This window comes from Dysidea avara, chromosome 1, assembly GCF_963678975.1.
Source record: "Dysidea avara chromosome 1, odDysAvar1.4, whole genome shotgun sequence".
Classification (NCBI taxonomy): Eukaryota; Metazoa; Porifera; class Demospongiae; order Dictyoceratida; family Dysideidae; genus Dysidea; species Dysidea avara.
In genome coordinates, this window is record NC_089272.1 from 51,210,327 (window position 1) to 51,234,484 (window position 24,158).

Below are 24,158 nucleotides of genomic sequence, written 5' to 3' on the forward strand. Positions count from 1 at the left end.
TTGTAGCTGAACTCTCTACAATGTGACTTTTTCTAGCTGAACTCTCTACAGGGTGTCTTGTTTCTAGCTGATCTCTCTACAGTGTAACTTGTTGCTAGGTGAACTCTCTACAAGGTGATTTGTTTGTAGCTGAACTCTCTACAAGGTAACTTCTTCTAGCTGATCTTTCTACAGGGTGATTTGTTTGTAGCTGAATTCTCTACAGGGCAATTTGTTTGCAGCCGAACTCTCTACATGGTAGTTTCTTTGTAACTGAACTCTCTACAGGATGACTTGTTTCTAGCTGATCTCTGTACAGGGTGACTTGTTCCTAGCTGAACTCTCTACAGGTGATTTGTTTGCATATGAACTCTCTTACATGGTGGTTTCTTTGTAGTTGAACTCTCTAATAAGTGACTTCTTCTAGCTGATCTATCTACAGGATGACTTGTTTCTAACTGAACTCTCTACAGTGTGATCTGTTCATAGCGGAACTTTCTACTGGGTGATTTAAACTCTTTGCATGATTGTTTCTTCGTAACTGAACTCTCTACAAGGTAACTTCTTCTAGCTGATCTCTCTACAGGATGGCTTGTTTCTAACTGAACTCTCTACAGTGTGATCTGTTCATAGCGGAACTTTCTACTGGGTGTTTTGTTTGCAGCTAAACTCTTTGCATGATTGTTTCTTTGTAACTGAACTCTCTACAAGGTAACTTCTTCTAGCTGATTTCTCTACAGGGCAATTTGTTTGTAGCTGAATTCTCTACAGGGTGATTTATTTGAGCTGAACTCTCTACATGATGGCTTCTTTGTAGCTGAACTCTCTATTAGGTACCTTCTTCTAGCTGATCTGACTACAGGGTGACTTGTTTGAATTCCCCACAGAATAACTTGCAATGTAATATAACTGAGTAAATCATACATGCAGCTGAATGCTTTATTAGGGTGACTGTTCTATTAGAGTATCTCGATCTCGCATTTGCTGCACGTAGTTGCCTTTCGAATCATAACTCAGTGATTTGTAATGCGATTCTTCTGTACTACTGCAAGAACTTTCTATGATGATTATTCCAGCTACATACTGATTTTTAGCTCGTTGCTCTAAGCGGTTTGCCTGGTAGACACGAAAACTAATAGTTTTTTATTCATAAAATTCGATCGCGTAATTTTGACACAGGTTGGATTTTGTGTCATATCTCCATGGTCTTTCTTCCGATTCCTTACAAACCACAAAAAGGCACTCCTACGATGGTTGCTCCATCTACATATCAAGTTTCAACTGATTCCTCCATGGGGTTTACCCTGTAGGCGTGACAGACCTTCGACCTTATTGTACGCAAATAATCGGTCATAACTCCGTGAATGTTCATCGGATTCCTACCAAAGTTGGTACGGAGGTCCGCCGTAATCAGCCCTTTAAGTGTGCAAAATATCAGTTCAATCCGACCACGCATTCGTGTTTTATGGCGAATTTTGCGAAGTGTGCGAAATGAAGATGAAAAAAACGAAGAAATTAAAACGAAAATTTTGTTCGCTCGTATCTCGGAAATTGCTGGAGCGATTTTCTTCAAATTTGGTATGTAGACTCCCCTAACTGGGCGGATTTGGTTGCAATCGGATAAGGAATCACAGAGCTACATAGGTGTGAAAATTGCGTTTTCTTTCTTCCTGTTAATATACTCACGGTGTGGCGCGCCGGCTTCTTGGGCCGCACGACACACTATCGTGTGTCTTGATCTGTTAGGCGCATGTGCCTAATAAATAGTGCTAACATGGAATCGTCGATGGAATCACTACGTTGGGATGTATATTATCTATATTGGGATAGTGTAGTTTGTGGCCACCACGTGTACCGGGGAGTATGAAGACACACGGTAGTGTGTCGTGCGGCCCAAGAATCCGGCGCGTAACACCTGTGAGTATATTGACAGGAAGAAAGAAAACGCAATTTTTGCACCTCCGTAGCTCTGTGCTGCCTTGATGAAACAAGACGATTTTTGCTGTGGACACTTCCTCCACCTTCAGCACTCCACATTCCAAATTTGAGCGAAATCGCTTGAAGCGTTCCCGAGATATGCGACTTCAAAAATTGGCTTAGTTTCTTCGGTTTTTTTTCTTCCTCTTTTCGCACACTTACAAAAACTGCTATAAAACGCGAACGCCATATCCGATCGCCTTGAAATTTGGCACACAGAAGGGGTGGTATAAAGGCGCATCTCTGTACCAACTTTGGCTGGAATACGATAAACAGGCAAAGAGTTATGAGCGATTATTCACGAAAAATAACACCAATATGTTGTCACGCCTACAGGGTAAACCGCGTATGGGAAGAAGCTGAAAATCGGTAGGTGAATAGGTTAACTATTGAACCTCAAACCTTTTGTGGTTTGAAAGAAATCGAGCTAAAAACCAGGAAGATATAACGAAAAAACCAACAGTGTGTAATAATTACGCAATCGAGATTAGCTAATAAAAAACGACTGCTTGCCACGCCTACCAGGTAAACCGCTTGTGGTAATGCTTTGAAAATCGCTGTACAGATGGAGTTATCATCTTAGAAAGGCTCTTCAATGGTGTAGAAGAATCAGACGTAAAGCCACGGAGTTATAACACGAAATCCAACTTTGTGTAGCAAGTGCGAGATCGAGATACTCTAATAGAGCAGTCATCCTAATAGAGCAGTCATCCTAATAGAGCAGTCACCCGAAGAGAATTCAAGAGATCAGTTAGAAACAAGTAACCTGTATAGAGATCTGCTACAAACAAGTCACCCTGTAGAGAGATCAGCTACAAACAAATTGCCCTGTAGAGAGATCAGCTAGAAGAAGTTACCTTGTAGAGAGTTCAGCTACAAAGAGACCATCATGTGGAGAGTTCAGCTGCAAACAAATCACCTGTAGAGAGTTCAGCTACAAACAAATCTCCCTGTAGAGAGATCAGCTAGGAGAAGTTTCCTTGTAGAGAGTTCAGCTACAAAGAAACCACCATGTAGAGAATTCGTTTACAAACTAGTGACCTTGTAGAGACATCAGCTAGAAGAAGTTGCCTTGTAAAGAGTTCAGCTACATAGAAACCATTCTGTAAAGAGCTCAGCTGCAAACAAATCACCTGTACAGAATTCAGCTACAAACAAATCACCCTGTAGAGAGATCAGCTAGAAGAAGTTACCTGGTAGATAGTTCAGCTACAAAGAAACCATCATCTAGATAGTTCAGCTGCAAACAAATCACCTGTAGAGAGTTCAGCTACAAACCAATCTCAGGGGCGTAGCCAGGATTTTTTGAAGGGGGGTTCCGGCACCAGCATTGAGTTACTAGAAGCAGGGGTCTGGGGGCACAGCCCCCAGCCGCTGAGAGACTTTCAATATTTTAATAAATCAAAACTCAGCAAATTGCTATATTTTATGCAAAAAGTACATTATTTATTTATTTTATTTTTATTAGTTTAACCAAAAGGTAAGGTGAATACAAAAGGCAAATATGCCTATATGAGTACCACCTACAAAAACAATACAATACAAAACCAAACAACTAAGGATACATTACAACAGTACATTGAAATAAAAGCCTACATTAAAAACATACATGACTTAATCAGAAACAAAAATTGTATAACATTCGCCTAAAAGTAGTGCGGCGTGTAGTTGACAGAATGTCAAATGGGATGGAGTTCCACCAAAAAACACTGTTCACAAAAAAGGAGTAACGGTAAGAGTTTATGGAGGACTGCTTGCATAGAATAGACAATGAGTGTGATCTGGTAGAGGCAGCAGAAGAAAAAGTGAAGTAATTGCTAAACTTTAGAGATATATGATGGTGAAGAATATCATAGATAATTGTCAATGACAGATGTTTACGTCGGGTGGAAAGAGATGGCCATGATAGCTCTGTACAGCATTCCTCAGATGATTTAGACCATTTATAGGCCCTAGGACAAAATCTGCTGCCACAAATCCAGCGAGAACCACGGTTTTGTACTCGTTCAAGGGCAATGGAGTTTTTATGAGTGTGTGGATTCCACACAGTACTTGCATAATCCAGAATAGGAATCACAAGTGACCTAAAGGCCTTTTGTTTTGAAGAAGCTTTACATTAATTATGATGCATTAAGTGCCCCTGGGATGAAGGTAGTACTAGATAAAGCCACCTAGTAGAAACAGACAGCATAACACATAGAGACACATATATAGTAATCTGTAAGTGATGGTTATATCTCACTGTGGTATAGGAGCCATGAATCCACTGATACAAATGACAATCAAAACAATATAACTATACAAATATGCATGCATAGCATGGATTCATTTTGCATAACACAAGTGATAAATTACTGGAGCTCTATATCTTTAAACACTGCACACCAAAGCTATAGCAGGATAAGGTCATGCTAAGTTTTGCATTTAATGTTGGAATGTCTGAAAACTTCATATGGACATGGATATTTACATGCATGTTCTATTAGAGTATACCTGACTGATCTATTAGAGTATATGCCTGACTGCTCTATTAGAGTATATCGATCTTTTTAACAAGTTTTGAAGAGGGCTCATGTTACCTCTGTAAATCCTTCACTGAGAGATGAATGTAAGTTTTATCAATTGTGGTGCTGTGCCATTACACTATATTGCTCACTCATTTTGTCCTGCCACACTAAATGGTGTCAGGATCCTGCTTGCAGAAGTCTAAATTTTACAGGAGGGTTCCTGAACCCCCCTCCCTACGCCCCTGAATCTCCCTGTAGAGACATCAGCTAGAAGAAGCTACCTTGTAGAGAGTTCAGTTACAAAGAAACCATTCTGTAAAGAGCTCAGCTGCAAACAAATCACCTGTACAGAATTCAGCTACAAACAAATCACCCTGTAGAAAGATCAGCTAGAAGAAGTCACCTTGTTGATAGTTCAGCTACAAAGAAACCACCATGTAGGGAGTTCAGCTAGAAGAAGTTACCTTGTAGAGAGTTCAGCTACAAAGAAACCATTCTGTGAAGAGCTCAGCTGCAAACAAATCACCTGTATAGAATTCAGCTACAAACAAATCACCCTGTAGAGAGATCAGCTAGAAGAAATTACCTTGTAGAGAGTTCAGCTACAGTAAAAAGAAACCACCATGTAGAGAGTTCAGCTGCAAAGAAATCACCCTGTAGAAAATTCTGCCACAAACAAATTCCCCTGTAGAAAGATCAGTTAGAAGAAGTTATCTTGTAGAGAGTTCAGCTACAAAGAAACCACCATGTAGAGAGTTCAGCTAGAAGAAATTACCTTGTAGAGAGTTCAGCTACAAAGAAACCATCATCTAGATAGTTCAGCTGCAAACAAATCACCTGTAGAGAGTTCAGCTACAAACAAATCTCCCTGTAGAGAGATCAGCTAGAAGAAATTACCTTGTAGAGAGTTCAGCTACAGTAAAAAGAAACCACCATGTAGAGAGTTCAGCTGCAAAGAAATCACCCTGTAGAAAATTCTGCCACAAACAAATTGCCCTGTAGAAAGATTAGTTAGAAGAAGGTATCTTGTAGAGAGTTCAGCTACAAAGAAACCACCATGTAGAGAGTTCAGCTAGAAGAAATTACCTTGTAGAGAGTTCATCTACAAAGAAACCATCATCTAGATAGTTCAGCTGCAAACAAATCACCTGTAGAGAGTTCAGCTACAAACAAATCTCCCTGTAGAGAGATCAGTTAGAAGAAGTTACCTTGTAGAGAGTTCAGCTACAAAGAAACCATTCTGTAAAGAGTTCAGCAGCAAAAAAATCACCTGTACAGAATCCAGCTACAAATAAATCACCCTGTAGAGAGAACAGCTAGAAGAAGTTACCTTGTTGATATTTCAGCTACAAACAAATCACCCTGTAGAGAGATCAGCTAGAAGAAGTTGCCTTGAAGAGTGTTCAGTTACACAGAAACCACCATGGACAGTTCTGTAATAAATATATGTATTATATATATAATTTGTACATTTACTGATGAAATCAAAAATATTTAAGGTACATCTGCTTCATCTTTTCTTCTTCCTGTGGTAAAGAAAAAAAGATAGGTTAAAAAAGTCCGTGTATACAAATACAAAAAGAAGTGAAATCTAATCCAAAACAGCCAAGCTGTAAAAAAAGTGTTTTGCCCTCAAAAAGGCTATGGTGAAAAAAGATGTGAAATCCAAGGTGGCGGCCAAGGAATGGCTGTGATGGTAGGTTAATGGTAAAAATTTTAATAACGACAATTCAGGTGAATTTTGTGCCAATTGACCAAGTGGCACCAAAATTCACCTGAATTGTTGTTATTAAAATTTTTTACCGTTAACCTACCATCACAACCATTTCTTGGCCGCCACCTTGTATTTCACATCTTTTTTCACCATAGCCTTTTTGAGGGCCACACACTTTTTTTTACAGCTTGGCTGTTTTGGATTAGATAAGAATATTTGGACTCCATTCTGGATGAAATACTTCGTGTTGAACAAGAAAATGATCGATCCAGAAGACTGCTTTGCTGCATGCATAAAGCGGCGAGATGCAAGTGATTATATTTCCCCTACTACTGACAAACCTTCTTGCATCGTTTCTTCCCATGTGTAGCTTCGTCTTGTGTTGCGCGATGTGCGCTTATCGACCAAGGTTAATGACTAGAAGTACATATGCGCTTAACAGATAATATGCGCTTAACAGGCATGTGCGCTTAACAACCCAACTCTATGGCACTGTATCAAACTACATTTTGTATAGCATGCTGTGGTAAGCAATAGTATGACTTCTGGTATATATGTACACTTGTGCAGCACAATAGTATTATGTTAAGTACGCAATGCAACAAAAACACTGCATAGTGTGATTAAAATATACATGATGATATTAGGCTTCTAAATTTACATGTTAATGTAAATAGATTGGATACTGAAGCCAACTCATGCTGACACTGCAAAAAAATATTAAATGCATGAAATTGCATAATAAGTCATAAAATTTAAATGGCGATTACATCAAGACTAGATTATGTGTTTGGTTTATAGTGCTATTTAAGTACCACTAGGACTGTGAGTGTAAATGTTGTGTAAATGAGTTAATAAAAACTTATTAATAATTTTTGTAACACTGTAATTGTAGTACGGAGTGGTGAATTCTTCCTGTCTGAAGTGCTGTAATTAGTTTTGGAAGGCTTGTAGCAAAGCATGAGTTTTATTAGTGCATGGAGCATGAATGAAGTCACTAGTTTATTTTTTGGCATTTTACTGCAGTATACTAAAACTTCACTTCAGTTTTCTATAGTATACTATTAGATACACTATAATTATGTATTGCGGCTTAGAACAGTTCAGTGGTTGTGGGCACAGGGACAGATACCAATATAATTGCATTTGAAGTGACACTGAAAGGATTTGTGTGAAACTTTGAAAATTAATTAACTGTGCATGGGCACTACACCCATATCACTAAAGTAAGCCTTTCTTAATGGCTTGCTGTCCCTGCTCATGAATCTGCTAGTTGTTTTTTACTAATCATCTTTTTAAAAACATTATTACTTTCCCAGCGATTTGACTTGTAGTATATAATGCTTCGAAGCCCTTCACAAACCACGCTATAACTCTTGAGCAATTAAAACTAGCATTGACAGCTTCAAATCTTCCAACCTAATAGACTGAAAGGGCTATTAGCAGAGGAAAGTTATCGCCAAAAGTACAACATGTGGTGTTTTAATTATTTCCAGTTCACCAGAACCTTAACACATTGGTTTTTCTTGATCAATATGGCAGAGTGAACCTACAAGAAGCAAATTTGCTTCAAAGTAGATGTTAACATTGCAATATGCACTGAAGAATAGGTCATGGACATGAAGAAAGAAAGAAAGTCTTAACATTAAAGATTATTATAATTTTAAACCCAAAAGGTATTCAAAATTTGCACTAGCTCCTGTGGAAAAATAATAAGGTGAAAAAATGGTACTGATCTTTAATATTTTCACTCAAAATTGGATACTCTTCATCATTCCTGAACATTGATATCACACTTGTAGTAGTATTCAGCTAGTGGTATAATCACTTGGTGCCTATTACTTAGGCCACCATATTGACATTGTGGTATAAAAATTGCAGACAATTTTAATTAATTCAGTTGACCAGATAACTGGCGATTATGGTCTGCTCGGTAACCGGTTATAATACATATGTGACCCGGTCTGTGAAAAGTCTTATAGCCTTTCCAATTATCCAAGTTTGGCTATTCATAACTACTGATCTGCTAATGGTATCACCACGTAATTACATCTACATACAGTGCTATGTTAGGGGTGTGTAGTGACCAAATTGCAGACCTATACCAGATTCACAAGTTGAGTTATGGGTTACCAAATATATGCAATTGAAAAGGCTATAAGACCCCTTTTCGCAGACCGGGTCACATATTCTGTTTAGTTTCACAGCTTTAGAGGCAGCTTACTAAAGTGGTGTTTATGCGAGTGTTCTAAATTTGGTAAAAACATAGGCAATCCCTATTAATTTTATGAACCACAATGATGCTCAAAGTAGCAGATTTCAGTTATTTAAAAAGTACCTGCATCGAGTCCTTTTGACTTCATATTTATTATTAGACATAAAGTACTTCCAAATTATCTTTTAAAGCTTCTTTGTGGTTGGGAGAACTTCCTAAGGTGGTGTTTAGGTGAGTGTTCTATTAGGGTTTTGAAAAAATAAGACAATCTCTATTATGAACCACGGTATCATGATGGTAATGGCTCATGATAGTTTCTTGACTATTAATTTACAAGTAATTACACAGGAAGGTACATACTTCCTAAGATGACCACACTTTAGGTTCTTAATCTAATGTGAGTACGTATCTCTTGATTTGTGATCTGTCTGATTCAGAAAACCAAATAATTTTGTCTTCAATATTAAGAACCAAAGTATGCACAATTAATAATAAAATAGCCTAACTACATAATGTCTATAGTATAAATCTATCTGTATCTAATGATATAGTAATCATCTCTCTAACATCTATTTTCTACTGTATCTGTGTCTACATGAGCAAAGCATTTTTGTGCCGTGTAAAAGAAACGACACTACGTTTTTCTAACTAGGCTTTCTTTTTTGTTAGTTCATTAATGGTGATTTGAAAAGTAGACATGGGACATACAAGACATATTGAAGATGTTGGTGTACACCTTTGTCATGTACTCTACTGCTAAAAAGCTATTGCTAAAAAGCGATCCAAATTGAAATGGGAGTATCTGCATTAAATTAACTCGGCAAAATTCTAGGAATTTTAACCAAAAACTTACACAAGAAAACATGATAGGCAAAGCAAAACAGAAAACAACAAAAACACTAAGTAATCAACAAAAGTTCATTGCTAAATACTAATTTTGAGCAGACATTAATACTGTATTTGATTGTTTAGCATCAAGTAGACATTGGCTTTTTCAAGATGTAATCCATCATCAAGCTGTTTTTTTATATTTTACAGTTCCTGCATTCTATCCCGTAATCTTCAATGCTACGCAATATGAATTTGACATTGATGTTCATTCACCTGTTGGAACTGTTGCATTTGTAATATCACTGATTACTGATATTTGTGATGAACTAGAAATCTTCTTTAGTGAGCCACAGCCACCAAATTTCTTCTTTAATGGAAAGAGATCAGTGTATGTTTCCAATCCTACACTACCTAACGCTGCATATACATGGTCTGTCACACTTAATGAGCTCTTGAATACTGATGATAATATAACAAAGCATCAGTTTAAACTGGCAGCTAAAGTATTTAACTGCTCTGGAAGCAACTATACATATTCAGTGGATGTAATTCTGTATGAAAGGCGTAAGTGATTTTTTAATCTTATTTATCCATACACACATGAATAATTTATAATAAATTCACAAACAACATCCTATAAGTCAATGAAAACTTGTTTGTAGCTATGTAGCAGTGAAAACCTACACTGTAGTATTGAATGAGTATTGAGTGTCAAGTTTATTATACTACATGTACAGTAAAGTACGTACTGGTATAAGAATATTGTGGGAATTTTAAAATAGACAATTTACTACCACAATACTAAAAATACTAAAACAAGCTGAATTCAAGAGTAGCTAGCATGTGTTGTCCAATTACTGCACACCAATAAGAAGTACTATAGTTTGAAATGCAGAGTATGGATATTAATTTTGAAACTTATTTTAACAGTAATTGGACATTATAGCTACTCCTGTATCCATCTTGTTTTGGTAATTTTTATTTGAGGACTACATTGTGTATATTAAATTCTGAATGTTTCGTATACTTATTTGATTATATTCATGACTTGCATAGCTATCACAAAATTATGCTATAGAAACACATAATGAACTAGTGTAAGAATAATGTTAAAAAGTAAAACATGGGAATAGTGATCACTGAAAAAACAAAGAAACAAGTGTCTACGCAAGGTTAAACACACACAAGTCTCTATTTGGACACAGTGGATATGGTACTGTAGATAGAGACTAAAGGAAATGTGACCAAATTTTGGAAATCACTCATATTGGCAGATTTTACACCTAAAATATTAATGATCACATAACAAGCTTTATTGTGCAAATCTACTTGTTAATGGCATTCAGCCACTCTCAATATATTAAATTACAAGGAAGTTCTTGAAACTATGCTCTGCTTGCAATAGCCACTCACTCGATGTTTAATTCTCTAAGTATTTCATTCATGCCTTTATGGGTGCTTTTCCAAAGTTATATAGCATAACATAACAATTTTGCGAATTTGGTGAATGCTCTATTAGAGTTGGTGAATACAGTCATAATGGATTTTGGTACTATACAGAGCATTTCAAGAATACTTTTAAGCATAAATGCTTAGCATAGTGCTATATACACCATAGGGACTAATAAACTTCCTTTTTTAATGAATCACATTATAGAAGTCAAACGTGTCAGACGTATCGCCAGTAGCGGTGTGAATATAGTTCACAATTGAAGAGATTTCATTAGCTAGGTAAACAGCCATCTAACCACTCAATACATCAAAGCAAATAAAGTGATTGCAAGTATATAACTACTGGTGATATGAACACAATTATTTTGAGTTACTCTAATAAAGCAGTCACCTGTTTTTAGATTTATTTTTGTTACAGCGCACAGCAACCCTTCAAAGAATAATTGTAGGCTTTGACGTTTAGAGTATTATTAGCAGTACTGTATGGACCAATGAATTCATTGCAACTATGAATCTTATTTAAGATAATAGTGGCAACATAGTCCAGACTAAACTACACTTATTACCATATGAATATAATTTGCACTTGTATGGATTTCATTAGTTAGATAAGCTACTGGTTGATTAATAAAGCTGTCTGCACACATCAATTAGCTTTCAGTACCACTATTTGTGATTTATGCCAAAGCCATTTTAAAACTTTCTAATAGAGCAGTCTTTCGTTTTTAAGTATTAAATAGTTGGTAATGGTGCAACCGGGCATGTACTTCCAAAAAAAAGTTAAATTTCATGTTTCTGGTTATAACTTGAGACATACACCATACATCTTAATTCTGTTTTTTTGCACATGGTTATACTCATGTATCTGTACATATCTGTACACAGCTAGGTTACAATGGAAACAACCACAATTATCTCAAAAATGGTATATTTACAGGGTATGGTTTTTGGTTTTTTCATATCTAGTTTTATATACTTTTGAGTTTTTCAATAATTTTCTAGTAGATGAAAGGTCTCATCAAGCCCGACAATTCGTAGTACCAGATTTGTAAAAAAATGTTTTAAAAGTAAGTTATGGTGATTTTTGTGATTTTCATAGGGTTTCGAAAAAATGTATCTAGTTTCACATACTTCAAAATTTTTACATATACTCATTATTTTCTGAAAGGAGATAGACATGCCTAAAACTTGTAGCTGGGGTTTTGTAAATTTCTTTTTAGTTTTTGTTTTATGACATTGTAAAGTCAGATTATGGATTTTTCTGTGAAATTTGTTGAAAACCACAATTTATAAAAGTACGCTCTGAGACACTGCAAATATGTATAACCACAAAAAAACAAAACATTATGAAATACTAATGAGCAAAGTAACACATGAAAGGATAAAAACATTATAGAATGTATCTAGTGGCATATAGAAATAAATGCGTAGGCGAGGAAGTAAAATAAGTTTGGAGGTTTATGCCCGGTTGTACTATATCACAAATGATACTACAAGTATTATAGCTAGCAGTATATAGTCTTCAAGAATTTGACTGGGCTTGCAACAAAATAGGGCACATAAAATTATATTACCTACTTTTTCACACTTTGACAACTCATAACTTTTTACAGAATGTTTAGTATGGCAGGGGTGGATCTAGGGTTTTCAGAAGGGGGTTTCCACAGAAGACTCTTCAGTTTTGATAATTGTTTCTAGCGGCGCTTGTTGAGCAAGGACATGCATTTGATATTATAGTGTAATTGTGTGTATATATATATATATATATCAGCAATGATATATCTACTTTCTGGGTAAGGAAGAATAAGTATCAATGTATAATGGCTGAGTAACTTGCTCTTCTGGAATAAGCCCAATTCAAAAGGGGGTTTCCAGAAACCTCAGAAACCCCCCCCCCCCCCCTAAATCCACCCCTGTATTGGCCATGAAATTTTAGATTTAACTATTATAATATGCAGTAAAATGGACCAACTCTTCTGTATTTTATGTTCAGTGCTGTGTTTTCCACACACAGTGCAGTATTATTGGTAAAGTGCTTTTTGAAAATAATAATGACATTTTAGTTCATTAATGATCCCTTGCAAAATGTTGTAAAATTAGCTATAAATTAATCATGTGGTTACACTGTTGCAAAATTGACTCTACATTTTGATAGCTTAGTGTAGTAGCCAAAAATGTATCATGTACTTTCTTGACTCCATCACTAACCACAATATCATCTTGTGTTTTGTTTCTATGTAGTATCTTCAGCAGTATCACCATCAGTAACAATACAACTGCCACCAATAGTACCAATATCAGCACTTCCAACTTTCACATCACATATACAAACACCAACACCCAGCAAATCATCACATGATGGAGGTGGTGGTGGCGGCGGCATTGGTGGTGGTGGCGGCGGTGGTGGTGGCGGCGGTGGTGGCGGTGGTGGTGGTGGTGGTAATAGTAGCGATGATGATGATGATGATGACGATGATGATTCATCATCATCATCAACTACATCAACCAGTACTTCATCATCTACATCGTCTTCAAAAAGATCTAGATCATCCTCAATGTCATCAACTACATCACAAACCACATCATCATCAATGATGACATCATCAATGTCATCCAAAAGGTCAACATCAACTATGTCACCAACCACATCATCATCAATGATGACAACTTCAATGTCATCCAAAAGGTCATCATCAATGTCATCAACTATGTCACCAACCACATCATCATCAATGATGACATCATCAATGTCATCCAAAAGGTCATCATCAATGTCATCAACCATGTCACCAACCACATCCTCATCAATGATGACAAGCTCTATGTCATCCAAACGGTCAACATCAACTATGTCACCAACCACATCATCATCAATGATGACATCATCAATGTCATCCAAAATGTCAACATCAACTATGTCACCAACCACATCATCATCAATGATGACAAGTTCAATGTCATCCAAAAGGTCATCATCAATGTCATCAACTATGTCACCAACCACATCATCATCAATGTCAACATCAACTATGTCACCAACCACATCATCATCAATGTCAATATCAACTATGTCACCAACCACATCGTCAATGTCATCCAAAAGGTCTACATCAACTATGTCACACACCACATCATCATCAATGATGACAACTTCAATGTCATCCAAAAGGTCATCATCAATGTCACCAACCACATCATCATCAATGATGACTACGTCAATGTCATCCAAAAGGTCGTCATCAACTACATCACAAACCACATCATCATCAATGATGACATCATCAATGTCATCCAAAATGTCAACATCAACTATGTCACCAACCACATCATCATCAATGATGACAAGTTCAATGTCATCCAAAAGGTCATCATCAATGTCATCAACTATGTCACCAACCACATCATCATCAATGTCAAAATCAACTATGTCACCAACCACATCATCATCAATGTCAATATCAACTATGTCACCAACCACATCGTCAATGTCATCCAAAAGGTCAACATCAACTATGTCACACACCACATCATCATCAATGATGACAACTTCAATGTCATCCAAAAGGTCATCATCAATGTCACCAACCACATCATCATCAATGATGACTACGTCAATGTCATCCAAAAGGTCGTCATCAACTACATCACAAACCACATCATCATCAATGATGACATCATCAATGTCATCCAAAATGTCAACATCAACTATGTCACACACCACATCATCATCAATGATGACTACGTCAATGTCATCCAAAAGGACGTCATCAACTACATCACAAACCACATCATCATCAATGATGACATCATCAATGTCATCCAAAAGGTCAACATCTACTATGTCACCAACTACATCATCAATCATGACATCATCAATGTCATCCAAAAGGTCATCATCAATGTCATCAAACATGTCACCAACCACATCATTATCAATGATGACAAGCTCAATGTCATCCAAAAGGTCAACATCAACTATGTCACCAACCACATCATCAATGATGACAAGCTCAATGTCATCCAAAAGGTCAACATCAACTATGTCACCAACCACATCATCATCAATGATGACAAGTTCAATGTCATCCAAAAGGTCATCATCAATGTCATCAACTATGTCACCAACCACATCATCATCAATGTCAACATCAACTATGTCACCAACCACATCATCATCAATGTCAACATCAACTATGTCACCAACCACATCGTCAATGTCATCCAAAAGGTCTACATCAACTATGTCACACACCACATCATCATCAATGATGACAACTTCAATGTCATCCAAAAGGTCATCATCAATGTCACCAACCACATCATCATCAATGATGACTACGTCAATATCATCCAAAAGGTCGTCATCAACTACATCACAAACCACATCATCATCAATGATGACATCATCAATGTCATCCAAAAGGTCTACATCAACAATGTCACCAACCACATCATCATCAATGATGACATCATCAATGTCATCCAAAAGGTCATCATCAATGTCATCAACCATGTCACCAACCACATCATCATCAATGTCATCAACCATGTCACCAACCACATCATCATCAATGATGACAAGCTCAATGTCATCCAAAAGGTCATCAGCAATGTCATCAACCATGTCACCAACCACATCATCATCAATGATGACAAGCTCAATGTCATCCAAAAGGTCAACATCAACTATGTCACCAACCACATCATCATCAATGATGACAAGCTCAATGTCATCCAAAGGGTCAACATCAACTATGTCACCAACCACATCATCATCAATGATGACAACCTCAATGTCATCTAAAGGGTCAACATCAACTATGTCACCAACCACATCATCATCAATGATGACAACCTCAATGTCATCCAAAGGGTCAACATCAACTATGTCACCAACCACATCATCATCAATGATGACAAGCTCAATGTCATCCAAAAGGTCAACATCAACTATGTCACCAACCACATCATCATCAATGATGACAACCTCAATGTCATCCAAAGGGTCAACATCAACTATGTCACCAACCACATCATCATCAATGATGACAAGCTCAATGTCATCCAAAAGGTCAACATCAACTATGTCACCAACCACATCATCATCAATGATGACAAACTCAATGTCATCCAAAAGGTCAACATCAACTATGTCATCAACCACATCATCATCAATGATGACAACCTCAATGTCATCCAAAAGGTCATCATCAACTATGTCACCAACCACATCATCATCAATGATGACAACCTCAATGTCATCCAAAAGGTCAACATCAACTATGTCATCAACCACATCATCATCAATGATGACAAACTCAATGTCATCCAAAGGGTCAACATTAACTATGTCACCAACCACATCATCATCAATGATGACAACCTCAATGTCATCCAAAAGGTCAACATTAACTATGTCACCAACCACATCATCATCAATGATGACAAACTCAATGTCATCCAATAGGTCAACATCAACTATGTCACCAACTACATCATCAATGATGACATCATCAATGTCATCCAAAAGGTCATCATCAATGTCATCAACCATGTCACCAACCACATCATCATCAATGATGACAAGCTCAATGTCATCCAAAAGGTTATCATCAATGTCATCAACCATGTCACCAACCACATCATCATCAATGATGACAAGCTCAATGTCATCCAAAAGGTCAACATCAACTATGTCACCAACCACATCATCATCAATGATGACAAGCTCAATGTCATCCAAAGGTTCAACATCAACTATGTCACCAACCGCATCATCATCAATGATGGCAACCTCAATGTCATCCATAAGGTCATCATCAACTATATCACCAACCACATCATCATCAATGATGGCAACCTCAATGTCATCCATAAGGTCATCATCAACCATGTCACCAACCACATCATCATCAATGATGACAAGCTCAATGTCATCCAAAAGGTCAACATCAACTATGTCACCAACCACATCATCATCAATGATGACAAGCTCAATGTCATCCAAAGGGTCAACATCAACTATGTCACCAACCACATCATCATCAATGATGACAACCTCAATGTCATCCAAAGGGTCAACACCAACTATGTCACCAACCACATCATCATCAATGATGACAAGCTCAATGTCATCCAAAGGGTCAACATCAACTATGTCACCAACCACATCATCATCAATGATGACAAGCTCAATGTCATCCAAAGGGTCAACATCAACTATGTCACCAACCACATCATCATCAATGATCACAAACTCAATGTCATCCAAAAGGTCAACATCAACTATGTCACCAACCACATCATCATCAATGATGACAAGCTCAATGTCATCCAAAAGGTCAACATCAACTATGTCACCAACCACATCATCATCAATGATGACAAGCTCAATGTCATCCAAAGGGTCAACATCAACTATGTCACCAATCACATCATCATCAATGATGACAAGCTCAATGTCATCCAAAAGGTCATCATCAACTATATCACCAACCACATCATCATCAATGATGACAACCTCAATGTCATCAAAAAGGTCAACATCAACTATGTCACCAACCACATCATCATCAATGATGACAAACTCAATGTCATCCAATAGGTCAACTATGTCATCAACCACATCATCATCAATGATGACAACCTCAATGTCATCCAAAGGGTCAACACCAACTATGTCACCAACCACATCATCATCAATGATGACAAGCTCAATGTCATCCAAAGGGTCAACATCAACTATGTCACCAACCACATCATCATCAATGATGACAAGCTCAATGTCATCCAAAAGGTCATCATCAACTATGTCATCAACCACATCATCATCAATGATGACAAGCTCAATGTCATCCAAAAGGTTAACATCAACTATGTCACCAACCACATCATCATCAATGATGACAAGCTCAATGTCATCCAAAGGGTCAACATCAACTATGTCACCAACCACATCATCATCAATGATCACAAACTCAATGTCATCCAAAAGGTCAACATCAACTATGTCACCAACCACATCATCATCAATGATGACAAGCTCAATGTCATCCAAAAGGTCAACATCAACTATGTCACCAACCACATCATCATCAATGATGACAAGCTCAATGTCATCCAAAGGGTCAACATCAACTATGTCACCAACCACATCATCATCAATGATGACAAGCTCAATGTCATCCAAAAGGTCATCATCAACTATATCACCAACCACATCATCATCAATGATGACAACCTCAATGTCATCAAAAAGGTCAACATCAACTATGTCACCAACCACATCATCATCAATGATGACAAACTCAATGTCATCCAATAGGTCAACATCAACTATGTCATCAACCACATCATCATCAATGATGACAACCTCAATGTCATCCAAAAGGTCATCATCAACTATATCACCAACCACATCATCATCAATGATGACAACCTCAATGTCATCCAAAAGGTCATCATCAACTATGTCACCAACCACATCATCATCAATGATGACAACCTCAAAGTCATCCAAAAGGTCAACATCAACTATGTCATCAACCACATCATCATCAATGATGACAAACTCAATGTCATCCAAAGGGTCAACATTAACTATGTCACCAACCACATCATCATCAATGATGACAACCTCAATGTCATCCAAAAGGTCAACATCAACTATGTCACCAACCACATCATCATCAATGATGACAAGCTCATTGTCATCCAAAAGGTCAACATCAACTATGTCATCAACCACATCATCATCAATGATGACAAACTCAATGTCATCCAAAAGGTCAACATCAACTATGCCACCAACCACATCATCATCAATGATGACAAGCTCAATGTCATCATCATTGCCAGCAACTACATCACCAACCACATCATCAATGTCATCTAAAAGGTCAACATCAACTATGTCACCAACCACATCATCAATGATGACAACTTCAATGTCATCCAAAAGGTCATCATCAATGTCATCAACTATGTCACCAACCGCATCATCATCAATGATGACAAGCTCAATGTCATCCAAAAGGTCAACATCAACTTTATCACCAACCACATCATCATCAATGATGACAACCTCAATGTCATCCAAAAGGTCAACATTAACTATGTCACCAACCACATCATCATCAATGATGACAACCTCATTGTCATCCAAAAGGTCAACATCAACTATGTCACCAACCACATCATCATCAATGATTACAAGCTCAATGTCATCCAATAGGTCAACATCAACTATGTCGCCAACCACATCATCATCAGTGATGACAAGCTCAATGTCATCCAAAAGGTCAACATTAACTATGTCATCAACCACATCATCATCAATGATGACAAGCTCAATGTCATCATCATTGCCATCAACTACATCACCAACCACATCATCAATGTCATCCAAAAGGTCAACATCAACTATGTCACCAACAACATCATCAATGATGACAACTTCAATGTCATCTAAAAGGTCATCATCAATGTCATCAACTATGTCACCAACCACATCATCATCAATGTCATCCAAAAGATCATCAACTATGTCACCAACCACTGCATCATCAATGATGACAAGCTCAATGTCATCCAAAAGGTCAACATCAACTATGTCACGCACCACATCATCATCAATGATGACAACCTCAATGTCATCCAAAAAGTCATCATCAATGTCACCAACCACATCATCATCAATGACTACATCCTCAATGTCTTCATCACCATCAACATCAATGCCATCCTCAATGTCTTCATCACCAATGACATCCTCAATGTCATCATCAATGTTATCATCCAGGTCATCATCCAAGTCATCACTAATGTCATCAACTACACTGTCATTCATGATTACATCCTCATTGTCTTCATCATCAATGTCATCCTCAATGTCTTCACCACCAAAGACATCCTCAATGTCTTCATCAATGATTTCTTCATCGTCAATGTCATCAACTATGTCAACAACAACATTGTCATCAATGATGACATCCTCAACGTCTTCATCAATGTCATTAACTATGTCACCAACAACATCATCATCAATGATGACATCCTCAATGATATCATCAAAGTCTTCAAGACCAATTTCATCCTCAGAGACATTCTCAATATCTTCATCACCAATGTCATCCTTAATGTCAACATCACCAAAGTCTGGTTCTATAGGTAAGCTGCTTATTTCATTGTAAGTAGTTGTGTCAAAGAATCAAACTATATGTGACCCGGTCTGCAAAAGGGGTCTTATAGCCTTTCATTTTATCCACATTTGGATAAACATACCTCCTGATCTGCAACAGCTATCACTATGTAATTACATCCACAGCTAGTGCTATGTTAGGAGTGTGCATTGACCAAATTGTAGGCTTGTACCATATTCACAAGTTAAGTTATGGATTACCATATATGTGCAATCGAAAAGGCTATAAGACCCCTTTTCGCAGACCGAGTCACATATACATAACACAGGGTACAAAGACCAGCATAGTACAACGATGAAAAAGCTATGAGACTCACAGCTAACAAAGGAAATATATATAACAATAGCTAGATATAGCAAATAAGACCTGCACATCTTTTCTTTTCTATATATAGCATATTTATACAGTACATATATATATATACATAGACTATTTGCTGTAAAAGTAAGTATCCTTAAAAGAGTTTCAGGATTTTCATGCAAGACTCAAGAGCTTCAGCTGTAGTAAAGCATTGTATCTAATTATGGCATATGTAATTAATTAGATTTCATGATATCGCGTGACCAACAATAGTGGTTCCTGGTAAGGATTACTAAGGAATTTTATGAAAACTCACACATAAAAGCCTCCTTTGAAAGCAGACTTTGTCTACAAGAATTTTCTAAATGAAAAGGAAGGAGTAAGGTGACCTTTTTATTTATTAATGCTTTACAGCACAAGTGCTGAAGGTCTGTAGGACACCTGGTCCTACAGCCTGCTCAAAGACTTTAGCTACATAAGGTGTGTTTGAAAAGTTGGAGAAAGGAGAAAAAATCCATGACTGGACCTAGGTAGCCTCGAACCTACAGCCATCCGATTTACGCTCGAACGCTTACAGGAGTCTACCAGGTGGTCAGGATGTTTTCTCCTTGTTATTTTCATGTAACTATATCCATAGGAATTCTAAAGAGTAACTCATTATCTTTAAGTACCCCAAGTAGAACCAAATGGACACTAGTTTATTTATTATTAGTTAATTCAGGGCACTGTTAGGATTCGACAATAGACAAACCAATGTGTCACTTTTGTTATTCTACTTATGCCCGCTACCCATCAGATGTGCACCCTAGATAATAATTGTGACTGGGCCTGTAAAAACAGGATGTGTGGGCACAAACTACACCACGTCATGTTACAGTCCATATCTCAGTATTGGAACAAAATATTTGCATTCTGTAACTTGCATCGAGTTGAATGCCATAGCTTAATGCTACAAAAAGTTATGAATAACGAAACTTTGGAAAAGTTGGCAAAAATCGTGTGCCCACAGCCCTGTTTTCATAGGTACAGTCACTATCAAGGTGTGTCGTGCGGCCCTAGAAGCTGGCACGCCACACCAGTGGGTATTTGAAAGGAAGAACAATAATGCGATTGTCACGAATCTGTAGCTCCGTGATGCCTTCATGAAACCATACAAATTTAGTTATGAAAGTGCCCTCTACCTTCAGTAGTCCACATACCAAATGTAAAGTCAATCGCACCAGGCGTTTCCAAGATATGAGCCTTCAAAAATTGCTTCATTTTTCTTCGGGGTTTTTTCTTATTTTTCTTACTCTTTTTGCACACTTACAAAATCGGTCATAAAACGCACACATGTTATCCGATTGCCTTCATATTTGGAACACAGAAGCAAGTTACAAGGGCGCATCTTGGTACCAGAATTGGTTAGATTACGATAAACAGAGGCAAAGTTATTCACGATTATTCACGAAAAATAACACGATTATATTGTCACGCCCACAAGGTAAACCACTTACCGGAAGAAGCTGAAAATCACTACGTGCATAGGTTAACTATGGAACCTCAAACCTTTTGTGGTTGAAAGAATTCAAGCTAAAGACCATGAAGATACAGCACAAATACCAAGGTGTGTAACAAATACGCGATTGAGATATGCTAAATGAAAAACGATTACCTGCCACGCCTACAAGACAAACCAGTAAGAGGAATGAGCTGGAAATCGGTGTGTACATGGATTAATCATGTTAGAAAGGCCATGCAGTAGGTTAGAAGAATCAGATTTAAACTCAGTGAGTTATAATACGAAAACCAACTTCGTGTAGAAAGTGCGAGATCAAGATACTCTAATAGTGCAGTCACCCTAATAGAGCAGTCAGCTAAGAAATATTAAAGCATTTAGTTATGCTTAATAAACAGTTCAGCTGCAAAGAAGTCACCCTGCAGAAAGCCCATGTACAATCCAATCACCCTGTAGAGAGTTCAGCCAAGTTAAAAATCACCCCGTTGAAATTTCAGTTAAGTTAAAAATAACCCTGTAGAAAGTTCAGTTAAGTTAAAGATCACCCTGTAGAAAGTTCAGCTAAGTTAAAATCACGCTGTAGAACATTCAGTTAAGTTACAAGTCCATCCAGTAGAAAGTTCAGTTACGTTTAAAATCACCATGTAGAAAGTTCAGCCAGGTTAAAAATCATCCTGTATAGAGTTCAGTAAAGTTATAAGTCCATCCTGCAGAAAGTTCAATTAAGTTTAAAATCACCAAGAAGAAAGTTCAGCCAAGTTAAAAATCACCCGTTGTAGAAGTTCAGTTAAGTTACAAGTCCATCCTGTAGAAAGTTCAGCCAAGTTAAAAATCACCCTGTACGTAGAAAGTTCAGCTGGTGAAGTTACAAGTGAAAGTTCAGCCAAGTTAAAAATCACCCTGTAGAAAGCTCAGTTAAGTTATGCTATACGTTAGGTTTATGTACATACTTAGATACTGAATTGATTCTTAATGCAAATATTATTTTATCTCCTTTAGTACCTACAACCTCATTACTACCTGCTACCAGCACTATGATGACTCCATCACCATCACCAGGTATAGCAATTGTACTGTAAACCTTGGCCAAGTAAAAAGATAAGAAACCAATGATTGGACAAGTGATTGCTTTTATATACCCACCGCAATTTATATAATCACCCACCAATCAATACAAATCATGAAGTCATTTGAATGGGGTAATAGGACTTTTGGGCTTATTTTTCATTGCCAAATGTGTAGTTCAACACTCTTATTACTTACATAATAGGTGAGGTGCCACAGCATATTATTTTACAATAAGGTACAAAGAAAATGTTAACAGAACATTCAAGATTTATGTATGTACAGATGGGATACCAATACATTTCACAAGGGGGTAGTAATTGTCATTACTCTTGTCTGCAATATCCTCTTCTTCACAGTCTTCATGAAGTCACCCCTTACATGAGCAAAGTGATAAACAGCTTATGAACATACAGTAGGTGAAGTATGTCACAACTTTATAAGTACTTTGTTCTTCTATGATGGCTGTTATAAGCATACCACTTCCACATCTTCACATACACTCTAAGGCCAATAAGCTTACCTAGAAATAGCTACACTCCCTCCTTTACATCTGGCTAGTATGTAGAGTAACGTTTAAATTATGGAATTATTTATTTGATACTTTGGTTCCATGTGGTGCTGTAGTGCAACTAACATTAGTACCTGCCCCATTGTGCAGGTTATAAGTTTTTAGTTACCGCATAAATATTACATTGCACTGCATTAACAGTATCCTGTACGCCTATGAGTATTCTAATAGGTACCACGCCTGGTTGTAACATCAGGCTGGATAATAATCAATTAATCACTTTATAAATACAATCTGGCTGGAATAGTGACAATCAAGGAACATGTATCTAACTGTACTTCAAGGCACAAAAAGACAACTTCCTTTTAGTCCAGTTGGCTGAGGCCCACGCGAGATACTCTGATAAGCATCCACACCTTGTCATGTCCACTATTTCAGTGTTCTAATAGAGCAATTACATGTGTTTATCATAACTTAGCCATAGCAAACACCAAACAAACTATCAGCATATGTGACCGGGCCTGCGAAAACCGGGCATGTGGGCTCAAACTACATCCCGCCATGTTACAGTCCATATCTCCATACTGAAACTGAATATTTGCATTCTGTACCTTGCATCATGATGCCAATTAAATGCTTATAACGAGCTAAAAATTGTGCTGCCATAGCATAATGGTATGAGTAACAAAACATTGAAAAAGTAGGCAAAAATTGTGTACCCACATGCCCTGTTTTCGCAGGCCCAGTCACATATTAATTTGAAAATAATTTTGAAGTATACAGTAGATCTGAGTGATAAAATTAGTAAAACAAGGAAGGCATTGTATGTTGTATCATAGCTCCTGGGAAAATCTGAAAAAAACCAAGTATTTTTATGTTTTCACAGAGATATATTATCTTGTTCATACC

General features: G+C 37.2%; 2 protein-coding genes across 2 annotated transcripts in view; one reads left to right on the forward strand and one right to left on the reverse strand.

The window, feature by feature from the left end:
• The window catches only part of LOC136268200 (uncharacterized), a 356,730-nt gene that overhangs the window by 272,530 nt on the left and 60,042 nt on the right, over window positions 1-24,158 (reverse strand). The gene's annotated exons all lie outside the window — the stretch shown is intronic.
• LOC136247349 (uncharacterized) overlaps window positions 1-24,158 on the forward strand; it is a 147,491-nt gene that overhangs the window by 109,956 nt on the left and 13,377 nt on the right. Inside the window, exons 15-23 of the mRNA XM_066038968.1 lie at window positions 9,431-9,787; window positions 12,917-15,416; window positions 15,482-15,746; window positions 15,813-16,076; window positions 16,143-16,205; window positions 16,356-17,213; window positions 17,280-17,584; window positions 17,670-19,843; window positions 22,673-22,732. Of these exons, the coding sequence (XP_065895040.1) occupies window positions 9,431-9,787; window positions 12,917-15,416; window positions 15,482-15,746; window positions 15,813-16,076; window positions 16,143-16,205; window positions 16,356-17,213; window positions 17,280-17,584; window positions 17,670-19,843; window positions 22,673-22,732 (6,846 nt within the window). The remainder of the gene's footprint in view (window positions 1-9,430; window positions 9,788-12,916; window positions 15,417-15,481; window positions 15,747-15,812; window positions 16,077-16,142; window positions 16,206-16,355; window positions 17,214-17,279; window positions 17,585-17,669; window positions 19,844-22,672; window positions 22,733-24,158) is intronic.